The sequence below is a fragment of the Lissotriton vulgaris genome, chromosome 6 (genome assembly GCF_964263255.1).
Source record: "Lissotriton vulgaris chromosome 6, aLisVul1.2, whole genome shotgun sequence".
In the NCBI taxonomy this organism is placed as follows: Eukaryota; Metazoa; Chordata; class Amphibia; order Caudata; family Salamandridae; genus Lissotriton; species Lissotriton vulgaris.
In genome coordinates this window covers 756,875,430-756,899,083 of record NC_141694.1, presented here as the reverse complement: position 1 = coordinate 756,899,083, position 23,654 = coordinate 756,875,430, and the positions used below count along the sequence as shown (strand labels likewise).

General features: G+C 41.3%; 1 protein-coding gene across 4 annotated transcripts in view; it reads right to left on the bottom strand.

The window, feature by feature from the left end:
• The window catches only part of GOPC (golgi associated PDZ and coiled-coil motif containing), a 211,855-nt gene extending 188,461 nt beyond the window's left edge, over positions 1-23,394 (bottom strand). For 2 of the 4 annotated variants that reach the window (XM_086926741.1, XM_086926738.1), the window contains exon 1: positions 22,991-23,392. In XM_086926741.1, the coding sequence (XP_086782867.1) occupies positions 22,991-23,263 (273 nt within the window). In that variant the 5' untranslated portion in view covers positions 23,264-23,392. Of the gene's footprint in view, positions 1-22,990 lie in introns of all 4 variants that reach the window. The other 2 variants (XM_086926740.1, XM_086926739.1) reach the window with 2 other exon arrangements.
• Between the last annotated feature and the right edge of the window lie 260 nt (positions 23,395-23,654).

The window sequence follows — 23,654 nt, the reverse complement described above, 5'->3', positions numbered from 1 at the left end:
GGGCACGTTCAAGGGAGTTGTGTTAGACCTGTATAACCTCCTCATTGAAGCTTCTTGTTGGGCTTCGGTTCAAGAGGCTCTTTGGCTGCATTGGCATCCTATCATGAACCGCAACTATAAGGCTGAGGACTGGTCCGCTATCCTTTCCACACATGATACCTTCCTACAGGAGGTCAAACTGAAATTTGAAAATTTACTGCATAACTTGCATTGGACTCCTCAGAGCCTGTACAGGGAGGAGCTACTACCTTACAACCCATTCTAGAGAGGAGCCTTGGTCGCTGTCACCTTCCACATGTTCTGTGGCATGGTCAGGTGCTCCAGCTGTACTAGACTGCTCCGTGGGGGATTTTCGGTGCTCGAGGTTCACAACTAGGCGCCTCAGTGCATTTGGCCGTTACATGACATGACTGATTGCATAGGGCCCATTAAACATACCCAGCGATGGATCCTGACAGCTTTTGCAGCTGCAAAGTTTGCATTTTTATACATGAGTGGTAACCCTTAACCCACATCCCATCAGAATAGCTGTGGGAACAGGCTAGGGTTGTGGAATGTGAATGGCTAATTTACAGACTTAATGACCAACTGGACACATATGAGGCAGTTTGGGACAATCTGTTATGCTGCTGATCACATCTCTACCCGAAACGGATCCATGGTAGCCCCCTATCTGTGAATCCCAGGGAGATTACCAGCAGAGTGGTACGTACAACCCTCTTTACCCTACACTTCTGTAGTCAAGCTGAACTCCCAGAGCCCCACTCCTAGTGAGACTGAGGGACTCTTATTCTATTCCCCAGATTGGACCAGTTGATCTACCAGAGGGCCCAATGGGGCAATTGGTCTTTGAGGGCAGTGGGTTATTACTGGCCTCAGGACTTCACTATATGAATAACGCAGTGGTGTGTTTCATAGGCTGCTTGGACTCCTGGGGCAGCTCTCGCTCTTCCAACCACTCTACCCACGACTACCCCACATTCCTCACTTGTATCTAGTCCCTACTACGGTCGCAAGGCAGCGTGGGTTTCAGAACGGACCACTGCATTTCTACTCTGAGCCCGGCTCTATTCTGGTGTTTTTTTTCAGTTTCATCTTGTAGTTTGGATGGCGCACTGTTAGTTTTGGTTTCATGGTACTGTCCTAGTCTTTGTACTCATGGTATAATGTTGGCAAATGCAGATGTATATTTCATGGAAAATACCAATAACGAATTACCAAAAAAAAATGTAATGTGTGCTGGTGGCCAGGATGAGACCACCAAGTCGACAGCTGGGATAGTGATTGTTTAATGTGTGCATCCAGGGGAATGTTATTGGCACTAACAAGTCGAATCAGGCAACTGTGCATTGGTATGAATAGGAACGATATTAGAAAAGTCAAAACAAGATTCAGATCCCACTGAGGAACAATAAATGGAGTGGGAGGACATAAATAAAGCAAACCATCAAGAAAACATGCCACTAGCTGTAACTTTAATGAGAAGGCACACCATATAGCAGCCAAATACCTTTTGATAGTAGCTACAGCAAGGCCATGCTAGGACAAGAAGCAGTGCAAATCGTAGAATATCAAAGATTTAACTAAAATGTGTTAAAGCCTTTCAACTCACACCACTGAACTAACATCCCCTAAAGATAGGGTTTGTAGCAGACTCACTGGATGCCAAGATGAGACACACAACTTGAGGTGGCAGGAAAAAAAGAATCTAGCTGACAATGCTCAATCTCCACACATGAAGAGTCCATGCCAGAGGGTTGGGGTGGAGAACCCGACCATGTTGCTGTGAGAGCAGGTCCACACTGAGGGAGAGAAGGCCTAATACGGAGTGCCAACAGATCAAAGTACTGCATCCTTTTCACTCAATCAGAGGTGAGCCGAATCAGCTGTGCTTGAACTTCATACATTTTCTTCAGGACCATCAAGAGGCAGAAGGGGAATCTGGAGATTAGAGTATAGCAAACCCTCTGACTATATAAACTTGAAGGTATCCCCTAAAGTACCATTCAAAGGGACCCGTAAAGCACAAAACTGAGGACATATACTGCTCCGGGCCTTGGCTAAGAGATCCACATATGGACACCACCACTTTGGGGTAGTGTTCCCAAACATGGTCCTTCAAGGAGAGATGGTTCAGTGGCTTCACTCTCATGGTGAGGAAAAGTGTGCAGATCCTAGAACAAGCACCCACTGGTGAGCTGACTGCCACAAGTGAATGGCCTACCACACAGGGTCCATGGCCCTCTACTGTACCATCATAGTGTATGTGATGATGTTGATCTGAATGGATAAAGGTCTGTAGCTCCAGCATGTTTATTTGCAGGCACTGCTTTGATGCCGACCAAAGGCTTTGGACTGTCATGTCGCCCAGAAGTGCGCCCTAGTCCAGCAAGGAAGAGTCTTTGACTACAGTAGTCTGTGCATAATGAGTGGTGAAGGAATTACTCAGCAGAAGGTTGAAGGAGTATATCCCCACTGCAGACTTGAATGAAAGGACTCAAAGAAATGCATCTCATTGTCATGGCATACAGGATTGCCCCATGAAGGTAGCTTGTCTGGGGGGTAAAATGAAAATTCTGATTAGAGACGATAAATTCAAAGTTGTGAAGGACGGTCCGAGTGGGCTGAAGATGCTTGTTGACCAAAGCCAGAGATCAGATTTCCACAAGCTAGCCATCCAAGGAGAAAAATATATGGATTCCTGACAACTACAGTGAGGACACAGCAAATAGCAGCACAAATGTGAAAACATGGCACCATCAGGAGGCCAAAGGGTGGCACAGTTCTGTTATTAACCTTAGACGTTTTTTTGGCAAATAACACACGTTAAGGTGGAAATGGCTGTAGATTAAGGTTGGCGTTAAACTTTAATATATGTCAGTGGGTCAGCTTCGCACTTGGCTCACTGACACATTTACATCCCCAATACTTAAGTAAGAGCTGGTTTGTTGCATTCAAAATTAATTTTCATTGTCACACTCTGCAGGTCTAATATTATTGGGACAGTGGTGTGACAAAAACCAAGTTTTATACTGAATGTCAAATGCCTGAAAACGAACAAAGTACTGAACACAGCACAATTTAAACAAACAATGGGAAAGCCAATAGGTCTCGCAATGTGTTTGAGCCATGTTGTACAGCAGCATGGCTGCTGTGTAGCCTAGCTAAAAGTAAGAATGTATCTAGAGGGAGGGGCCAGGCAGGCAACAAAGCGGGAGGGAGGCAAGAAACAAGTATGGGGCAGTAAGCGACATGGGGTGGCAAGCAATGAGGACGGAGAGGCAAGCAACAAGGTCAAGGCAAGTAAACACATGTACTCTTATGAAGTGCTGTACAATGCAACTAATAAAAAACAGTCCCTCCAAAGCGCGAGTAGTGGGGCATTGGGCCTTGGAAACAGTACTTGGGCCTTGCTCCAAGAGAGGGTCAAACACACAGAGGAACTTAAGCCCGCACATGCGGACTAAAGAGGTGCCAGCAATTAAGTATAGCAAATTCCTTTTTGAGCTGTAACTTCTATATATCCAATATTCCACCAATAAGTATGCACTAAATAGACATACAATCTTACATTACCATACTGAAAATGGTCAGTCAAAAACAGTCTCCAATACTTTATCAAAATTGTTTATTCACATAAATATTTAAAATTCCTTCCAAAATATAAATGTATGGACATACAATTAGAAGTACATAAAGGCCCAGCATAAACAAGTGAAGTATAACTGGACTTTTTGGATGTAAAAAGGGGTCCTATCAATGTTACATTCAATATGCAACACTTATCAGCAAATCCTCCATTCTTGCTATTATTACAATTTGTACATCACATATCAATTGTTAAAACTTCATCAAAAGATAACAAAATATATAATTAATAACACAATGAAAATCTTAGAAAGATCATTTTCATCATAAGTCCTCATTCTACTTGGAATCAATTCCCTGCCTTCATCAGGACGAATTCACATATATGCAACCAACATATGTAACAATTAAAACTAAAGGAGACCAAAGATGTAAAAACCTCATCAGTATATACTGTCGACTGTTACAAAATCAAAGTCAAAATTTCATTCCTTGCTTATTCTATTCAGTGTGGAGGAGCCAGCAAATTAGAGTGACAATGAGCCAACCAATACTAAGCTGTGGGTGGGCTCTAAGCCTCATGTAAACAATGAATAAACAAAATGTCTAGCAAGCGACAGCGCATGGGCTGTCTCAATCCAGACCTAAAATGGTTCACTAATGAGATGGGTTAAAGAACACTGAAAAGTAAGCCTTCCTACAAAAGTATAAAGCAGTGGAATGTATTAATGTAGACGCTGTGCTTCGTGAAAGGGAGTTTAAAGATTTCAAGGTAAAACGGGCTGAATTAATACAAGGATGCCAAATAACAGAAGGCTCCTGGTCGGCACTCGTCACAAATGAGGATACCTATGGTTTCCATTTGCTAACCACAAGAACCAGGCCATTCCGTGCACTATAAGCAACAGCTGCACTACAAATAATACATGAAAAACAAAGGTAGTACTTGGTTACCGATTGTATGCTTTGAAATCAGAGTATGCTATATAAATATTTATCATGCAAAGGAAGCATGAAAAGTAATAAAAAGAAAAGTTGGTAAATCTAAAAACGCAAAAAGAGGAAGCTCTCCATAGGCAGAGCACTATGGACTAGCTCATGAAAAATCGTACAAAAAAAAAAAAAAAAAGAAGAACCTGACAATTGCACAACTGAAGGCCACAAAAAGCTAGACTTCTGCTTGCTACTTGCAGGGCTGAATAGTATCCTCTCTTGGCCTTATGAAGGGTACAGCAATGCAATAACGTAACGCAATTATGAGACACTAACTCAAGAGAAACATTTGTAAGATATGTTCAAGCAAGCAGGTCATGACACGAGTAATACTGACCAAGATAAGGCCATGTGCCTGACACTGCAGAGACTATACCATGAGAATGAATGGCTCAAGAGAGAATGACAAAAGCAGTCATGATGCCTATTCTAAGTCACAGTTGGCATGTCTATTGACCGAGAGGTTTCACAACAAAGGTATAGCTGTAGTAACAACACCACAAATAAAGTGTTGAACGCTCTTTATACCCTGCACATCCAGCACCCACCAATGATTGTTCCAACTGTGCCAATCAGAATCTTTAACCACGTTAAAACCCTTGGTAGTGTTCGGATACTTCACTACAACAAATGTTACATAAGATGGAAAGAAATAGAAAGTGGAATATATATGAACAATGTCCATCTCTAAGATCCTAGACTCTCGGTGGGATCACTTCCAGCTACAAACAACACCACTATAGAAGGCTTACGTTATTCCTGGCGGTCTGCAAAATTTCCCGAATAGTATTAATCTCCACTATTCTTTCAGCAAGGTTATCAGAAGAGTTGTAAAAAACAATTATATAGCTGGGCAACAAACTCAACATACTAGATGAAAACCAAGCAGGTTTTACACCATACTATGTATAAGGTATGTAAACATGGAAAGCAGTGATGCCAGAATGTTAAACCACTCGTATTTGTCAGCATTCACCACCAACAATGACACAACTCTCTTAAAGAATTTCTTTGAAGCGGACATTAGTGGTCTGGCCCTAGCCAGAATGTATTAATTTCTCTTTGAAAGAAAGACGGTTGCATTCAATCTCATTATTTATATTGACCACATGATTTCTAACAAGTAAAGAATCAAGGATCATAGACAAAGTTGCCATTACTTCAACAGATTAGCAAACTCTTCAAAATGTGCTGTTCCACATGAGGACTATGAAACAGATTCCTGTAACTTCATATCTTCAAGGAGCATTCATTCCATTTTCCTCAAATAGATAAGAGAACACTGAATCCCTTTATCTGTGTTGACAGAATATGCTCTGTTCGAATTTCTAAGACTTCAGAATAGTGCTACTCATCTGCTCCTCCACGGACAAGGGAGGGTGGCCCACTGAAATTGTTGAATGGAAGGTGTAGGCCAAGCCTTCCTAAGCTTAGAAGTTTAGGAAGTGGACAGTGGAGGTCCCCATGGGATCAAAGTGTCGTTGATGACACCAGCCAAACCATTTGGATCAAGCTGATCTATATCTTTTAGTGGTATTGTTTGCCCACATTTTGTATAAGAGGTATGCAACTTGGAGCGAAATGCCATGGACATGCCATCTATCCTGGTAATCCTCCACACCATGAGCCACAGAGAATCCTCCACAAATTCAATGGTGGGGATTGCCAGAAGGATCTCAGAGGAGAGACGGATACAGGGGTAGGCAGATTAGAGAAGTCCAAGAAAGTTCCATCAGAACTGGAAAGCATGCTGGAGACCTCCACAAAATTCACCTTGGCTTGCTGTACGCTAGTAGTGAGCATATGTGTTTCCATTCCTCCTCTATACATTTCTGTGTCAGTTGGCAAGCAATTTTTTGTGTGATTTTTTAGTTGCTTTCAAGATGTTTTCCGTCTGCTTGTGCAATATCCAGCACATGATGGCCTCTTGCACATAGCATATCCCTACACATATAAGCAGCTAATGTGACCAAGATGTTTTCTTTGGGTAAAAATGTTGGGCTTTTGACACGGTCTTAAACTGATTTTACTAACTACTTTCGTACAGGTTTTACCTGCCCAGTTTTAGAATTTTAATACTTTAATTTTGCTTTTATGCTGCATTATTGATGTTCCTACTTGTACATGATTTTAAGTAATGAAACAATAAAGACAATACAATACACATCTATCTATGTACAAACATGTAAAACCTGAGGTATAATTATCGGGTGGCAATTGTGATAGAAATATGGAGAACATGAAGCAGGAAAAATAAAACAATATAGGGTGGATTGAGGAATCCCTACCAGGCTGTCGACAGGGGTGTGGCTGTTCTTTGAAGCAACAACGCTTGCTCACTAATGCTGGCCGTAAAACATGGTGCTCGACACGGCAAGTCGCTGCCTCAAAAGGAATAGAAGAGTTTGATGAAGAGTACAGAGCATGTTAGCTCTATCTCATCAAGTATGGCCTCATCAAGACCTTGCTTTTTTACATGCTTTGTGATGCACTAATGGTGCCCCTGCTATGAAACGTGGGATGTCCATCAGCCCTATCGTACATATCAATAAGAGTCATGTGCAGGGCATAGCAAGTGTAATTTCCCCTATTTCCCCAAACCTTTCTTAAAAGAATTCAGGGGTCGTGAGTCTTACGAGGCAAGAAAAACTCCCTCAATTTTACCAATTGATCATTCACCTTGTAGAGGACTCTCACAGTGAGCTATCCTTTGAAGTTCGGTTAGCTATTCCTCGCAAGCCGGTATGGTAGGTAGCCACAAATATCTGAAAACAAACATTTGGATTCCATAAGAGAGATTGCAGGCCATATAGGAGTAGTCCCATTCAGGTGGGGTATAGCTGAAAGGTCCTTTCTGACAGCAAAATGTGCATTTGGGGGCAGTATAGTAGTAATGATAGTTCAGTGTAGTTTAGCCCAACAGCAGCCCAAATAGCATCCTTCTGAACACCCTTCAGGAGCGAATAAGGTTTCCCTTTCGATTAGGATGGTATGTTGCTCCTCCAGATCTTTAAGACAGTTGGCCACTGTCTCCATGTTGGAGCCCAAGATTTTATCTGAGTCGACGTAAAGCTTTGTTACGTGAACCACCATTGAGGCTGTAAACATAGCCCCAAAATTCCCTTGACTTGTTGGGCGCTAGTAGGGAGCATATAAGTTTCCATTCCTCCTCTATACGTTTCTGTGTCAGCTGCCAAGAGATTTTTTGTGCAATTCTTTAGTTGCTTTCAAGATGTTTTCCGTCCGCACCTCTCTCTTCTATGAAGTAGTTCCGCCGGGCTGCACCTCCTTTTGCTCTCTTTGAATTCTAAATTGTCAAAAAGGAAGGTGAACCTTCTTCCTACAAGCTTCCTTTTGTGATTACCTTGCTTGCATGCAGACAGAGCTTTCAATAGCAGTTCTATTGTCTTTGGAACGTTTTTCTCAATGCCTGATATTTGTATGCCTTGCTTCCATCATAGATATCTGACCCCGCAAGCAACACCCACTTTAATTATTTTTATTGATGGGTGGGATTTATGTGAAGTATTTGGCAAGCAGGAGTATGTTCCTCATGCACTGTGGCACTTACATTCATCAGAATCAATAATGGGTGGTGGTGGTCACACGCAGTGGTGTGTTTGACTTTTTAATTTACACAGCTCCTTACGACTTTCTTGCTTAGGAAGAAGTAGTCCAACGTGGAGATTTTTTTTTTAAAGTGGACTTATCACATGCCCCGTTTGGTGATGCAAACTTCCAAGATATTCCATCCGTGCTCTCCTTGGCTTGGGGAAGCACAGGTCACTCATGTTAAAGTCTCCGACCAATATGCACTCATGCCGCGGGTGCTCGTAGAGGTACTCTTTGATCAGGTTGGTCATTGTCATGATGTTTGATGCTTTTGCCTTCCTTTTTGGAATTACAGAGATTTATTACTAGGATTCTCGTTGGTGTTCCCTCTATTGCTATGAGGTTTATGCTAAGGATCTGTACATCATGTGTGTGTGTGCGCCATTCCTTGACACGTACTTGCAGATTTAGTTTCATTAAGATGGAAAGCCCCCCAATGGGTCTTCCAAAGAGATTCTTCTTATGTACCAAAGTGTGGATTGTCTGGAAGCCATTGATGGGGCTGGGCGTTGTTGGCCATGTTTCCTACAAGTATAGAATGTCACCTGTTTGTTAGAGTTCCATGGCTTCTTTGTTGGCTATTGCAGATTTGTATGTGTACTAATGTGTTTATGTATTAATCAAGACATTTTGCATCTTTCTGCATAATATTCTGCACATAAATACATAAATATTCTGAGTGTTTTATATGGAATGAATCATATACTTATTGAATATATAGCCTAATATGTTTCTTGCCTGAAGAGATCCCTCCATCACAGGCTTCATTCATATATCCTTCCATATCCCACCCCTCCTGCCCCATTCCTGGACCAGAATCCTTACTATTTCCTTCTCTACCTCCTTTTATGCATATTCAAAATTAGTCAGTGCGAATTAAGGCAAGTATACTGATAATTGATGCAAATCTTCTCTCTTCATTAGAGTAATATTATTTTGCAGTTTCTTGTATTGGACAACTTGGTTACTTTTTCCGTGGATTTTTGACACTTTTCTATGCATCATAATAAATAAACGCTGCAAAACCTATGATCCCCGGGATCCATAGGCCAATTTTGTAAGTCACTCTCAGAAAGGGTCCCTAAACTAGCAAGTTATACTGCAAATTTCACCATCCTCTGAGATTTTAATGTTCACTTCGATGACGTAACCTCTAAAGTTGCATCTGAATTGTCCTGGGACTTAGCGGCCCTGCAGCTTAACCAAAAAGTATTAAACGCAACACACTCAAAAGGGCACCTCTTAGACCCCATCTTTTCTGGTCTGAGGGAGCTATCCTGTCAGACTCCAATCCCTATACCATGGTCAGATCACTTACTCATCCCCTTTTCCTGGTCTCCTATTCATGTCACTCCTCCAACTCGGCTCGTACAAACCAAGTCCTGCTGCTGGTCAAAACTTCTCTTAGATAACTAGATACCGGCACTGGAAAAATCTAAGCCCGCCCCTGATGTTGATCCGGTGGTGGCTAATGATAAATTTAACAACTGGATTAACGGTACACTAGATCTAATCCTTCCTAAAACAACCATCCAGCTGCACAAAGGACCTAACAAAGGGGCCTGGTATAGCCACAAACTTCGAGAATTAAAACAAATCTGTAAAAAGACAGAAAGAGGCTGGAGAAGGGATTTTTTCTCAGATAAGAAGGAATATAAGGAAGCCATCAAAATCTATAAAACTGAAATCAAAAAAGCCCATGCCTTATATTTTGAGGAGATCATAGAATCAGCGGCTAACTCCCCCGTGATACATTTCGAATTGTCAAGAAACTACTGAATGTCCCATCTCTTCTAGACTCCCCCGTAATTACAGACCAACGCTGCAGCGAAATATTTCCACAACAAGATTCAGACTATTTGTGGATCATTTTCCCCTACCAAAGGCCACAATTCCCCCATTTGTGACAATTTACACCTAGGGAGTAAGGAACCTTGTTTAATAGCCTTCCCTTTAATGTACCATGACTGCTTCCTTACCACGCCTGCCCCTGTAAAAAGCGGATCACCCAGAGACCCTGCCCCGCTTAGGATTCCTAAGCAGGTGACAGAGGTAGATAGCCTGGTCATTTTGGATTGATAACCTCATATATATACTCTGGGGTGGTCCCCCCTCCCTGGAAAAAAGCTATGGTTAAAGCTCTCTTGAAAAAGCCTACCCTAGACCCAGGCTGTTTGGCCAACTACTGTCCAATTTCACTTTTTCTGGGATTCAGCAAGATTCTGGAGAAACAAGTAAATAGCATACTCTCGGCCCATCTGGAATCTAATAATCTTCTCCGTCCCACTCAAACAGGCTTCCGCCCTCGCCATGGCACGGAAACGGCTCTCCTGGCTGTCATGGAAGAATCTAGAAAGATTTGACGCAGAAGGCTCATCTGCCGTGATTCTTTTGGATCTAAGTGCGGCCTTTGATACGGTCAATCATCGTATATTGGTCGACCGACTCAGAGATCTGGGCGTGTCTGAAATAGCACCGACCTGGCTGAAGTCTTTCTTGGAAGGGAGATCTTTCCAGGTATTCGAGGGTGAGACTATTTCAAACCGTGGCCCCTTCATTGTGGGGTTCCACAGGGTTCTTCCCAACACTTTTCAATGCTTATATGGCCCCCCTAGCAGACATGATACGGCCCTATGGAGTGAATATCGTGACATACGCCGATGACACCCAGCTGGTGGTCTCACTTAACCACTCAGACTTGGCCTCCTCCTGCCTCTGTACCTGCCTTGAAGAAGTGGCTAAGTGGATGAAACATTCTCACCTGAAGCTAAATGGTGACAAAACGGAGCTTATGCTCCTTGGCAATCCGTCGCTCTTTAGAGCAAATACGATGAGGCCATCTGCAATGGGATCAGCACCCGTTCCCAAGTCAAAGATAAAAAGTTTGGGGTTCTGGCTGGTCTCAGACCTTAGTCTCAAAGCCCAGACCATAAAGGTAGTTGCCTCTTGCTTTGGCATTCTAAGGATGCTGCGTAAAGTGCTACCACTGTTTCCCTTTCAGGCTAAGAAACTTGCAGTCCAAGCACTCATTCTATAATGCCAGGACTATGACAGTGTACTGTATCTTGGTGCTCCAAGTGTGGTCTTTGCCAAACTTGAAATGATCCAGAACAGTGGGGCAAGAATTCTTATGGGAACCCCCAACCGGCAGTCTGCTACACCCGCCATGAAAGCTCTTCATTGGCTACCTATCCGGGAGAGAGTCCACTTTAAAGCCCTATGTATTACTCATAGGCTGCTTGGAGGGAGTGGACCTAAGATCATCTCCTCCCTGGGCAAACCATACCGAGCCAACAGGCCTTTACGCTCAGATGAACAACATTTGGTTTTCGTTCCGAGGATTAAGAGAGTCAGAAGCGGTGGCCGGCTTTTCTCTTATAATGACGCCAAGCTTTGGAACTCACTTCCCCTTCAGCTACGAAGGGAGACCAACCACCTGGCCTTTCGCAAGTTGTTGAAAACGTGGCTGTTCCCCAAATGAGTCTGCCCATGGGTAGCCATGTGCTTTAAAAATGTCACTTCATTCATTCAAAATTAGACTAAAAATAAAATTGAGAGATAAAAAAAAATGGGCGACAATTACAAGCTGGAATGCAGCATGCTATTTGAAGATGTACCCTGCTGTAGCTTCCCTCACTGTTATCCAGGATGAGCTTACATTTGTACTCGTAAAGGCCATAGAATTATTTTTTCCCCCCATGTCACTGTGCACAATTCACAGTTGGCATACTGCCGATGTCAGATGGGCACTAGAATACGCCAGAAAGTTCTCACATAACTGGAAAGCCATCACGGAATATATATTTTAAGGACAGATCTTTCTATCTTAAACATATAGCAACAGGCAGAACAGTAGTGCATCTTTAGATGGAAGAATACGCCAAACAAAAGCATGCATCTCAGGGCAAAGCCCGAACACAACCAAATTCAAGTAAAACAGTAAAAGAGAACCAAGAAAATAGATCAGTTGCACTATAATCTGCAGTTACTTTCAAGTTCCAGTTGCGCATATTTAGACGCTGTTTTGCATTGTTAACTTATAACTTTTCAAATGGTGAGCTAAATGACCTCAGACTTAAATAGGGCATTACATTTGAGTGTATTCACCTTCTTAATGCTGAGGAGCGGATAATGTGTGCTTAATAACGGAAACTATCACGGGGGAATTCCTGCCAAACCTCTAGCGGATCTGGGTGAGGGAAAGAATCAAACTAAAAAATAAATAAACTTGAAAAAAAACACGCCTGGCCTTTAAAAGCCTGGATGCACTGCCTCTAAAACAAAGTTAATCCCAGAGCCCAGATAAAACTCTTTGCTCTAGGAAGTAAGAAAAAAACACAACTGACACACCGTGGAGACCATTTTTCAACTACACCAACATCCCAACCTACTCTTTCCTCCTTTGAATGCGTTGTAAAAACAATTCCATTCAACTGGCCAGCACGGTCAAAATGGCTGAGCCGCCAGGATATACACCAACAGACCACCGCCTTAACAGTGAGGACAACACACATCTTTTTATGTCTCAAACTGGAAATAAAAATGTTGCAACTACAAATACAAGTAATTTGTACTGAGGCATTAAGGGTTGCACTGAGTTTCAGAGAACAATTAAACAAAGATGTAGAATTAGATTGAATAAAAACAGATAAGTTATCAATCAGGGGCTGGACAAAATCAGACATTATACAAAAAACAACTACATAACGGTCTTATTTGGAAGAAGAAATGCCACGATAGATGTAAAAGTAAAAAATAAAGCATGTATCAGCTCCGACAGAAAATATGTTATTAGAAGCAGAGAAAGATGAGTTATTCCATAAAAAAAACTATGAACACGGCAAGTGAGAATGGAGAAACATTCCATTTTAATTTCACTTCAGTTTCCAGACCCCACAACTTATGGGTTAAGCCCAGTTATGTTATGTCAATGGATTTTGTAGAGCGCACACATGCCATTTGGTGTCTTGGAGCTAATGTCCAGACAGGGTTGCAGCAACAGCCATGAAAAATGATAATTTGCAGTAGGGGAGAAAAGCCAGGTTTTAAGTAGTTTCCTAAATATTAAAAGATTTGACTGGGCTCGGAGATGGCCAGGCAGAGTTTTCCATCCCTTAAATATGAAGTAGAAGAAGCTTCTGCCTCGCCAACAAGATTTTTTTATTCTTGGGATAACTATTTTTCTTGCCGAGCTGGAACTCAAATTGCAAGTTGGAATATGCCATTTAAACTTTTTTTGAAGGAGAGAGGTGTAAAGTTCAATCCAATAACAGATAAAGGTAAATAGAGTTGTTTATTTCACGAAGGTTCTCAATACATCAGCCTCCTAGACTTGGCTTCAGGTCTGCCTCCAGTCCAACTGCCCCACACTTAAAACAATACATTCTAGGCAGGAGTTCAGAGAGCAAAGAGTTCAACACAGATATGACATAAGCTGAAGAGTCTCACAGAGGCTGGAAAAAAATGCTAGCAACAGTTTAGTACAGAACACCACACATCTCTCTCCCAATAGTAAACATTAAAGAGCTGAAAAATGTTACAGAACTAAATGCAAAAAGAGGAAAAAAAACAAAAGAAGATACAGGCAAGGCGGTTATACATACACAACATCCTAAAGCAGAAAATATTCATTAAAATTGTTTGGTTTACTGTGTGATCTCATATCTCTAACTATTCATTCATCATTTGCCGCGTGACTCTTTTTTGAACACCCAGCAATCAATTGCTTACTGTCATTAGAAGAAAGTTTGGCAACCCTGTTAAAATTCCACACTCTGATCTTCTGTCTTGATGGCATTTTTAAACACTGTAATGACTTTCATAGATGGTAAAAACTTAGAACCGTGGGAAGTGAAACCTTTAGGTGGACTGCGGATGTTGACCTTATCCCCCACTCTCACCACTGTTTCTTTTACACCTTTTCTCCTGACAAACCATTTTTTGTTCATGCACATTTTCTTTACTTCTTTCTCAATTCTTTCTCTGTCCCCATCTACATGTTCCAAACTTAGGGACTGTGTATATGTGTCCAGGAGAGAAACAACATGGTACAAGCCTTCCTCTTACAAAATTATTCAAATGTAGTCCCTCCGGTCATGGAAAGGGAAAAAACCTATAACTTTTCCCTTTGTTCTGAATTTCAGTATACCATTACTTTTAATTGGACAAAGCCCTTTGAATGGTTTCTTTAAGTACTCGATTAAACCTCTCAACAATTCAGTTTGTTTCTGGGTGGTAAAGAGGGAAGATTTCTAGTGAACAATATAATACCTCTGTCACCAAAAAACGTTACCATATCCTTAGATGTAAATTGGAAACCATTATCAGACAACAAGTTTGAGGGAAAATCTTATTTTCCAAAGATGTCATTATGAAAAGCTATGACTTTTTTAGCTTCTATGGAGTTTGTGATTTTTAGCTCAGGCCACCTACAGTATACACATCCAGGGGCACAATGAAATACTTGTCCACACTACTGTATCTAATGGGACATAAAATGTCAATGACAACCTCCTCCCAAGCCTCTTTGGGGAGTTGCCTCAATGTCATAGGTTGAACTCAGGGTTTCAATACTTTGTCACTTTTACAACACTCCATACATTCTCGCACACATCTTTCCACATTTATATCCATACACAGCCACCAGTATGTTTGTTAAGTATTTCCTTTGTTTTGCAGATTCCCGGATGACCTTCATGGGAAAAATCAATAAGTAGCATCCTGAGACTTGTTGGAGGAATTAATCTGGTACCTCTCACCAAAAGACAACTCTGTAAAGCTAATTCGTCCTTCACCCGAAAAAACCCACTAAATACTTCATCGACTTTCAAATTTTTGCTCTAACCCCCTCCAATACCGAACAAAACTGATTGTAAAGTAGCATCTTTCCCAAGCTCATCTACCCATACATCTTCCTTCATTATGCTTTCATTGACCAGACATACAGCAAAATCATCTGAGTCTTCTCTTTTCTGATCTTCACACTTGGGACATCTCTTATAAACCAAGCGTGAGCAGCAATCAGCTAAGTTATTCTTCACACCTGGAACGTATACAACGGAAAACTCAAACTCTTGGAGAGACACAACCCATTTTCTTAGTCTAGAAGATACATTGTCTAGACCTTTCTTTTCAAAGATCTCCCTTAATGGCTTGTTATTGTAAATTTGCAACCCCATAAAAATGTGCAATGTTTTCTTATTGCCCAAAATATGCCTAACGCCTCTTTTTCTATCACAGAATAATTAAATTCTGCACCTCTCAAACTTCTGGATAAAAATAAAATAGTTTTTTTCACACCTCCATCTTCTTGCGTCATGACAGCTCCCAACCCTGCAGAACTTGCATCAGTCATGACCACTATTTCCTGACTGGGATCAAAACTGGGGAGACACGTGGCTTTGGACAATAACTGTTTGACTACGACAAACTCTTGCTCACATTCTGAATTCCAAAGTGAAACACACACCTTTCTTCAAAAGTAGCCTCAAATGTGTTTTGTCTGAAAAATTGGGTATGAATTTTGTATAATGTTTGGACATCCCCAAAAATGTAACTACTTCCTCCTGATTTTAGGGCTGGCCATACTATTAATAGTGTCAACCAACTCTTTCTTAGGTTCTATATCAGAGATATGCGACTCAAGTAATCAATTTCAGTGAGATTGAACTTGCACTTTTTAGCTTTGAGAGTAAGACCGTTGTCCTTTAATTTGATCCAACCTTCTCTTACTCTTATCATGCTCTTCTTCTACATTGCGCCCAAAGACTAGTATGTCATCTTGGTAAATCTTTATACCTTTAACCTCCTTAAAAATGTGTTCTATCATCCTTTGAAAAACTGCTGCTGCAGATATAAGTCCAAATGGCATCCTGAGAAATGTCTATGTCCCAAAAGGGGTAATGAATGTGGTCAGATCTTTAGAATCAGGATATCATTTTATCTGGTGATAAATCAATGCCTGTTCGGTGGAAGAGAAGATTCTACCGGATTGCTGCTGCCTGTTGAATTGTGAGGATCGCCTTCGACCTTTGTTTAGCCAGGACTGCTGTGTTAAGTGAACTTCATGTAAAAGTGACAGAGGGCCTGCCAATCGTTTAAATATACAGAGAACTGAAGTACAGACTAGATGTACGCGTTTATCAGCAGCGCCACCTCTAAAGTTACACAGGGAGAGATAAAATCAGTCGATTCCTGTCTTTACAGATGATTGCACTCAGCGCTACCATCTACTTGAATTTGAGGCCCATTTAAACTCCATGATCTTCATTAATCTATAAGAGAGGGTATTCATGATTTGATTTGTTTGTCCTGAGGATGGTCTCCATAACGCAAGTCTAGAGACCGAAACGTCGACTGCGCTTGTTCCACCGCTTGTAATGATAGAATCTGTAAATAGGTGGATAAGCTACAACAATTGCTGCAAATAGGCTGTTTTATTGACATTTTTCCTATTGTAGCTTTTGCAACAAATGGTATACCCATGTATATTTTATTCCTGTTTTGTGAATAATTAAAACAAACAGAACTTTTACATACACCCTGCTATTGCTCTCTCTTTTTATTACCGTCTGGTATTAGCTCTATTTGTCTAAAAACTTTGTCTGACACAAATTGTGCATCAGTGGTGTCAAATGTTTAGGACCACAAAATAATATATAATTCTGAATATTCAACAGTTTAACAAAAACCCTTGACGGCACAATTACCCTTTCATACCTTCTAACAAAGACAACATCTCGGAAATGTTGGGCAATGGATAGTGATCCACAACAGCGCACCTGTTGAGCTTTCTTAAGTCTATACAGAGTCTAGACTCACCATTAGCTTTAAGAGCCATAACAACCGGAGCTAACCATTCTGGGCCTTCAACTTCGGTGATGATGCCACCATTTAATAACATCTAATTCCACCTTCATCTTATCTTTAACTTTGATGAGCACCCCTCTTGCTTTACTAACAACAGGTACTGCATTGTCTTCAGGTTTATCTTCTGGGAATAACCTTTTAAGCAACCCAAATCTTCATCAAACACTTCAGGGAACTCTTCTTTAAACGTAGAACTATTTAATGGCATCTGAATAAATGGTTCACTTGTTTTGATTTTCATGCACCCCACAACATTCATTCTCCTTTAACCTTACAGAGGGAGTTTAATTGAGATCAAGAATAACCCTAAGATCTTTCAGATGTATCCAACTAATCAAAGAATCACCCCTCTCAGAGACATATACTTTACCAGTAACACACCTGTCTTAAAAGTCAATCTTACAATTAAAATATTCTGGGAGTTTAATGGGCTCACCTCCATAACCTTTAGCTTTGATATCAGGTTTACATAACATCACCTTATCTTTCAAATGTTCATCGTCCACACTGCTAGGAATGAGTGTCATTTTTGCTCCAGAGTCAAATAACATGCGCACAGGGGTGTTTTCAATAAGAACCATGTCAAATGGACCACTTCTTTTCCCTTCAGAAATCCTCAAAATTATTTCTTCTACTTCACATTCCTCTTCATACATAACTTCATGTACATTATTTTTTAAATTGCCACTACTACAACATTTCGACACATGACCTTTTCTTGCATTTTTTACATATGGCTTTCCATCCTATACAGTCTTTAAAATTCGCCATGTGTCCATGTTCCCCACACCCATAACTGGTACCTTGGAACTTCTTCGGATTAAAAACATCTCTACTAGGATTATTTTTACTAAATTGTGTACTATCATGTCTACTTTTAATCTCTTTGTTAAGTGTTGAACTGCTCTGTTTCTCTTTGAATCTATTAACTACTTCTACATTTCCTACTTCTAAATATCCTTCTTTATGTAATTCCTCATCTCTTTTTTTAAGTTCTGCTACACATGCCTTGGTATATTCACATGACTTTACTATGGGGATTAACTCTGAGAAAGAAGGATTATCCTTTTCCCAACAAGCTTCTTTGATTTTATCTAAAGTGCACCCTAGCATAAACTGATCTCTTTGTCTTTCTTCATAGTTCGCCCGAAATTACATGTAGATGCTAATTTTTTAGTATAGTGACAGTCTTCAACATTCTCTCCTGTTCTTTCCATTCGTTTTCCAAAACGATGTCTCTCTAACACTGTGGATACTTTGTGTAAAAAATGCAAATCTAGTTTTTTCAGACAAATCTCATAATCATTGAGATCATTTGCTTCCTTTGTGGACAACTGTGGAAGATGTTGGAAAAGCTCTTGTCCTTCTGCACTTACACAGTGAAGAAGGAGGGACATTTTTCTTTCAGCACTGAGTGAAACACCACATACGCGAGCATAATGTGAAAAGACAATTTTCCACTTTTTCCAGGGGATAGGAGGGTCACCAGGACTCGATAAGAAAAATGGAGGAGGTAGTACATTTTTCATTGTATATACAAAAGAAAGAAAAAGAGTCAAGAAGAAAATAATAATGATAATAATGAACTCCGGTAACCGATTGTTACCCAAGAATCCACCTGTAAGGAAAAAAATTAATGCAGGTAATATTTATTTCATCCTCGTCGCCATTGTAAAGTTCAATCCAATACCAGATAAAGGTAAATAGTGTTGTTTATTTCCCAATGGTCTGAACACCTCAGCCTCCTAGACTTGGCTTCAGGTCTGGCTCTAGTACAACTGCCCCACACTTAAAACAATACATTCTAGGCAGGAGTTCAGTGAGCACAGAGTTCTACACAGAGCGGACATAAGCTGAAGATTCTCACAGAGGCTGGAGGTTCTTACAGTGGCTAAGGAAAAAAATGCTAGCAACAGTTTAGTACAGAATACCACACAAGGACCAGTCTTATGAAGAGTTTTATGGCCCAACAAGGGGCTTTGAACTTAATTATTTCCCTTACTGGTAGCCAAGGCAGATTAATGAGAATTTGTGAGATTGGCCTAAATTTAGGGAGGTTCATCAGTATGCGAGCTGCCTCATTTTAAAGAGTCAGTAGTTTCCTTATTAGGCCCGGTTAAATGCCCACATACAGAATGTTAGAGTAATTAACTTCAAAATTACCAAAGCCAGAATAACTGTCTTTTCCAGCTCGGTAGATATGAGCGGGAGAATTTTTTTTTTTAATTTTTAGCGTGAGGAACTAGGAAGACGTCACCAGATTGATGTGTTCAGTAACGGTAAGTTAGACGTAAAATATTACCCCTAGGTTTTTTGCTTTTTGAACCAGAGGTGGAGAGACCCAAGATTAGAGGGCCACCAGGCTCCAAAATGAGGTGTCACTGTCAAAAAGAAGCACCTCAGTCTTCTCCAAGTTTAATTTTAAACAATGTCTCTGCATCCAATCAATTATATTACTCATACATTTGTCAAATTGGTAGGCCACTTTCTCTAGATTCAAAGAGACTCTGACACCACTAACTGGGTGTCGTCAGCCGTTTCCATCTACGATGGTAGATGGAAACGTCTGCAGTATATGGCCGTCAAATGGTTAGGTATAAGAGGAAGTAACAACAGCCCTGCATACTACCATCCGCAGATAAACAATTCATGTACACGAGGATTAAGATTGACACTGTTATAAAAACAAATGAAATCATAAAGATCTATGCCAGAATGCTTTTACATAAGTAAAACATCCATGATTCTACCCTTAACAGTCATATTTTCTTTGCTCTCCCTCTACTGAAATATCTGCACTTCAGCCTTATCATCCACGTTCTTTGGTATATTTAAGCTGTGTGGTGGCATGGACTGATAGATCCAATTCTTACCATCAACTGCTCTCTTTCCTTTCAACTAACCTAATGCATGTTTTGTTTAAGTTGTTTGTAAAGCGCTATGTTTCTCATGTGACATGGTCTGTGCGATAAAAAAAGCACAAATAAATGATATACGGAGCACCTTATTTGCAGAACTTTCCATGACAAATAATGTTTAAAGGTTGGTTTCAAGATATGATTTACCTGCTTCCCCAATATCAATTGACTATTTTTGAAAGTAAGACCTGTATAAATAACACTCACAAATGAGACCCAGCGAAAACAAACCAGACTAATCTCTGCATTTTCACTCGCTTTGTACCCCACACAGTAACAGCATACAAATACTCTAAAGAAACGGGAGATATTTTTTCAAATGAGCCAGGGTCACAGCCCTGCTCAAGAAAGCAACAGCAACTACATTATCACCAATGATCACAATGAATCGTTGGCTGCCCTACATCAGAGTTCCTTGTGAAAAACATTTTCACACACAGCTCACCTGACAGGCAAATTTCGGTCATAAACGACGCACTGAAAATGATACTCATTTTAGGAACTTTTGAATGATTAGACGCTGAGTCAATCTACTAGGATATGAATCTGTGACTATAGGTTCAAATAGAGATACTCTAGTGTATGCATTAAGCCAATAAGCTGCCAACCTAGCATATTGCAATAATTTTAACAAATGAAAAATCCATAAATAAAATCTATATTTCACCCATAGTTTAAGAAAACATAGTCGTCCGGTGATATTACAGGTCCAGTAACTTTATTAAGTAACTTACCTTCTAGTTTGTCAATTTTCAAGCCCTCACCTGGATGTTTAAGATCTCCCCACATTGATATGTAGATGAATATAAGGTCGTCATAGTCACGTGGTAGTCAAAGATGATAAAGTGAGTAAAAGCTATAGCTGGGACTACATTTAGTACACAGTGTGGCTCACCGGTTAGAGGCGGCAGACTCAGAAGCAGAGGTCGGCCCGGGACCAGGGTCCGATTCCCGACGCGGCAGGGTACGGAACCAATGTCAGCGGGCTCAATAAATCTCGCCTCAGTGCCTCTCTAACCATGGGTCCCACGCTGCAACTCTGGGCAATAGCTTGCTTAATCTCCACAACGGCCCCCTCGCTGCCGGGGATGCCTGGCTTCACCTTGGGGATGCCCAATAAGGCACAACAACAAATAATATCTGGGGTCAACGAATGGGTCAGTAAGTCAAGCAAGAAGGACCACTATACCAAATGCATGCAAAACAGTAACAGTGAGAAACAATAGTTAGTGAACGGTCAAGTCAAGACTTATTGGCCACCAATAAGTGCGGTTATTATTTAAAACCTGCACCCACACCTGCCTTTTAATCTTAGGGATTGGGGGATATTAATAAATTTCTTTTTTCCACCCAACTCACCTAATTTTATTATTAGCCTTCACTTTTTCACTCCAATCACCATACACTGCTTTTTTCATTAGCCACTACCACACCCTTCTGTTCTGCCCTTACATCACATCTCGGTCACGGTAACTACTTACCGGCCGTCGTGTCTCCTGGGTAAGGAGATCCCAAATGATGACAACAAGGGCGGTACAGTGTGGCTTCTGATGGGAACAATACATTTTTCTCCATATACTCGAGTCTTGACTTGACCGTTCACTAACTATTGTTTCTCACTGTTACTGTTTTGCATGCATTTGGTATAGTGGTCCTTCTTGCTTGACTTACTGACCCATTCGTTGACCCCCAGATATTATTTGTTGTTGTGTATTGAGTCCGGGGCTTATATCTGGTCGGTCGGTAAACCTGCCCTTAGACCCTCCCTAACTTTTGTTGAACGATGCCCAATAAGGACCATCTCACAGGGAAAGCCAGAACGGGTTCCCCAGCGGTACACAGCGCCAAGAAACCCCGGGGTGAACGTGCGCTCTAAAAATTCATACTAACATAACATAACACATACACACTCTTCACGTGAAGTGGACAGTTTAAAATAACTTCAATCTCTGATGTAAAATTCCTGTCTGAGTAAGGAATCTGAAAACGTTTGCCAAGCAAGCAGAAAATATAGTTGTCATGTACTGTGCAAAAGTAGATTCTAAACTTCTATTTTGGCTTCGATTAAAGCAAAGTAAAACAAACATCCAAATTCCAATGGGCAATTTGTATATAAATTAAACAACTGTTTCTAAAACCCCAAACCATAAAGCCAAACCTAAGTCAAAACACAAGCGTACTAAATAAATCAATAGTCGTCTACGAAACTTGATGATACTGTCCGAGGCATATAGGTTTTGGCACAACATGACAGCAAATGCAAAACCACTACAGTATTGATTTAAACACTTGCAACCGAAACCAAACATCAATATAGGAGCAATTCGCATGTTTTTCAAGCAACTTAAAACGAGGGAACGGTCGCGCTGAGTGATAAAACTAGAACAGCCGCATTTTTAGAACAGTTGGCATTACAGGTTTTATAAAAGCATGCATGAAGAAACTACATTTTTAATTAACACATGTATTTAATGTACAATACCACCCACCTATTGCTTCTTACACACACACACGCTCTAAGATTCTCATCATGGTGAGAAACGTCATCGCCTCCATACACATTCTTCCCTTTTCATTTTTCTATCCACTCACAGTCATCCATTTTCTTTCTTTGGATCAAACCCTTTCTATATTCACACGAACTGAACCCTTAACTATTCAGTACTCTCTAGTTGCACCCCTCTTTTTTCTGAAGTCGGATATTTTCTTTAAAACCGCCTTCTCCGACATGTGTGTGCAAAAGCCATATCATCTACTCGTGATCCATCCATACTATTACACTGACCGATACTCACACATATCTAAACTCTCCACCTATAATACCATTGCGACTGACACACCCACCCTCTACAGCAGTCAAATGCAGAGTTTACCCCCAGGCAACACTACTCAATGTGAACACCTCCGACTTATAGTTAACGTTCGTCTTCACTATCGCGCCCCTCGTACCAGCTTCTGGCCGTGAAGCTGGTGCTGGTGGCTTGTCACCATTTTGGCAGGCTGCCCCTCACCTCTAGCTTGTGGTTGATCTGGAAGACGGTCTGAGCCTTGTGGCAAAGCTGGGCGAAGCAGGAGCTAAGGCTGGTCATTTTCTGTCGACCCTCGTACGTGATGTCCGCCTGGTCAGGGTCAATCTCGCCCAATAGCAGGTCCACGTCCACGAAGGCCTTATCGAACTCCTTCTCCAAAACCTCCAGCCAGCGGAACATTGACACCCCGGGTCCAGAGGCAGCGGCGCCCCCTGCAGCGCAGGCGGGCCCCGCCGGGCACGCAGGCCCTGACATAGCAGCGGCGAGTGGGGGAGCTACGGGCGGGGGGAGACTTTTGAAGCTTCGGTCAGAGCTGCCGCTCCGTCCTGCAATCCCTATCGCTGAGACGCGAGCTCTGTGATCGGCTACTGCTGCCTGCCACAACTGACAGCAGAACTTCAGATCGACTGGCCGAGCGACGCATAATGGATGGGGAGGTGGGCAGTGCTCACGTAGACACAGAAGCAGAATGCAAAGCGATAAAAACTAAAGAGGGACTACAAGCGAGCAAACGTGTTTCCAGCTACCAAAAACATGGCTACGCCTTCTTCTGATCTACAACTAGAGCGCTAACAACAAACTTAAATAGCTATACAAGTGGCTCTGTGCTGTGGTATCCACAGAAGCCATGCCGGTGGGTTAGAAG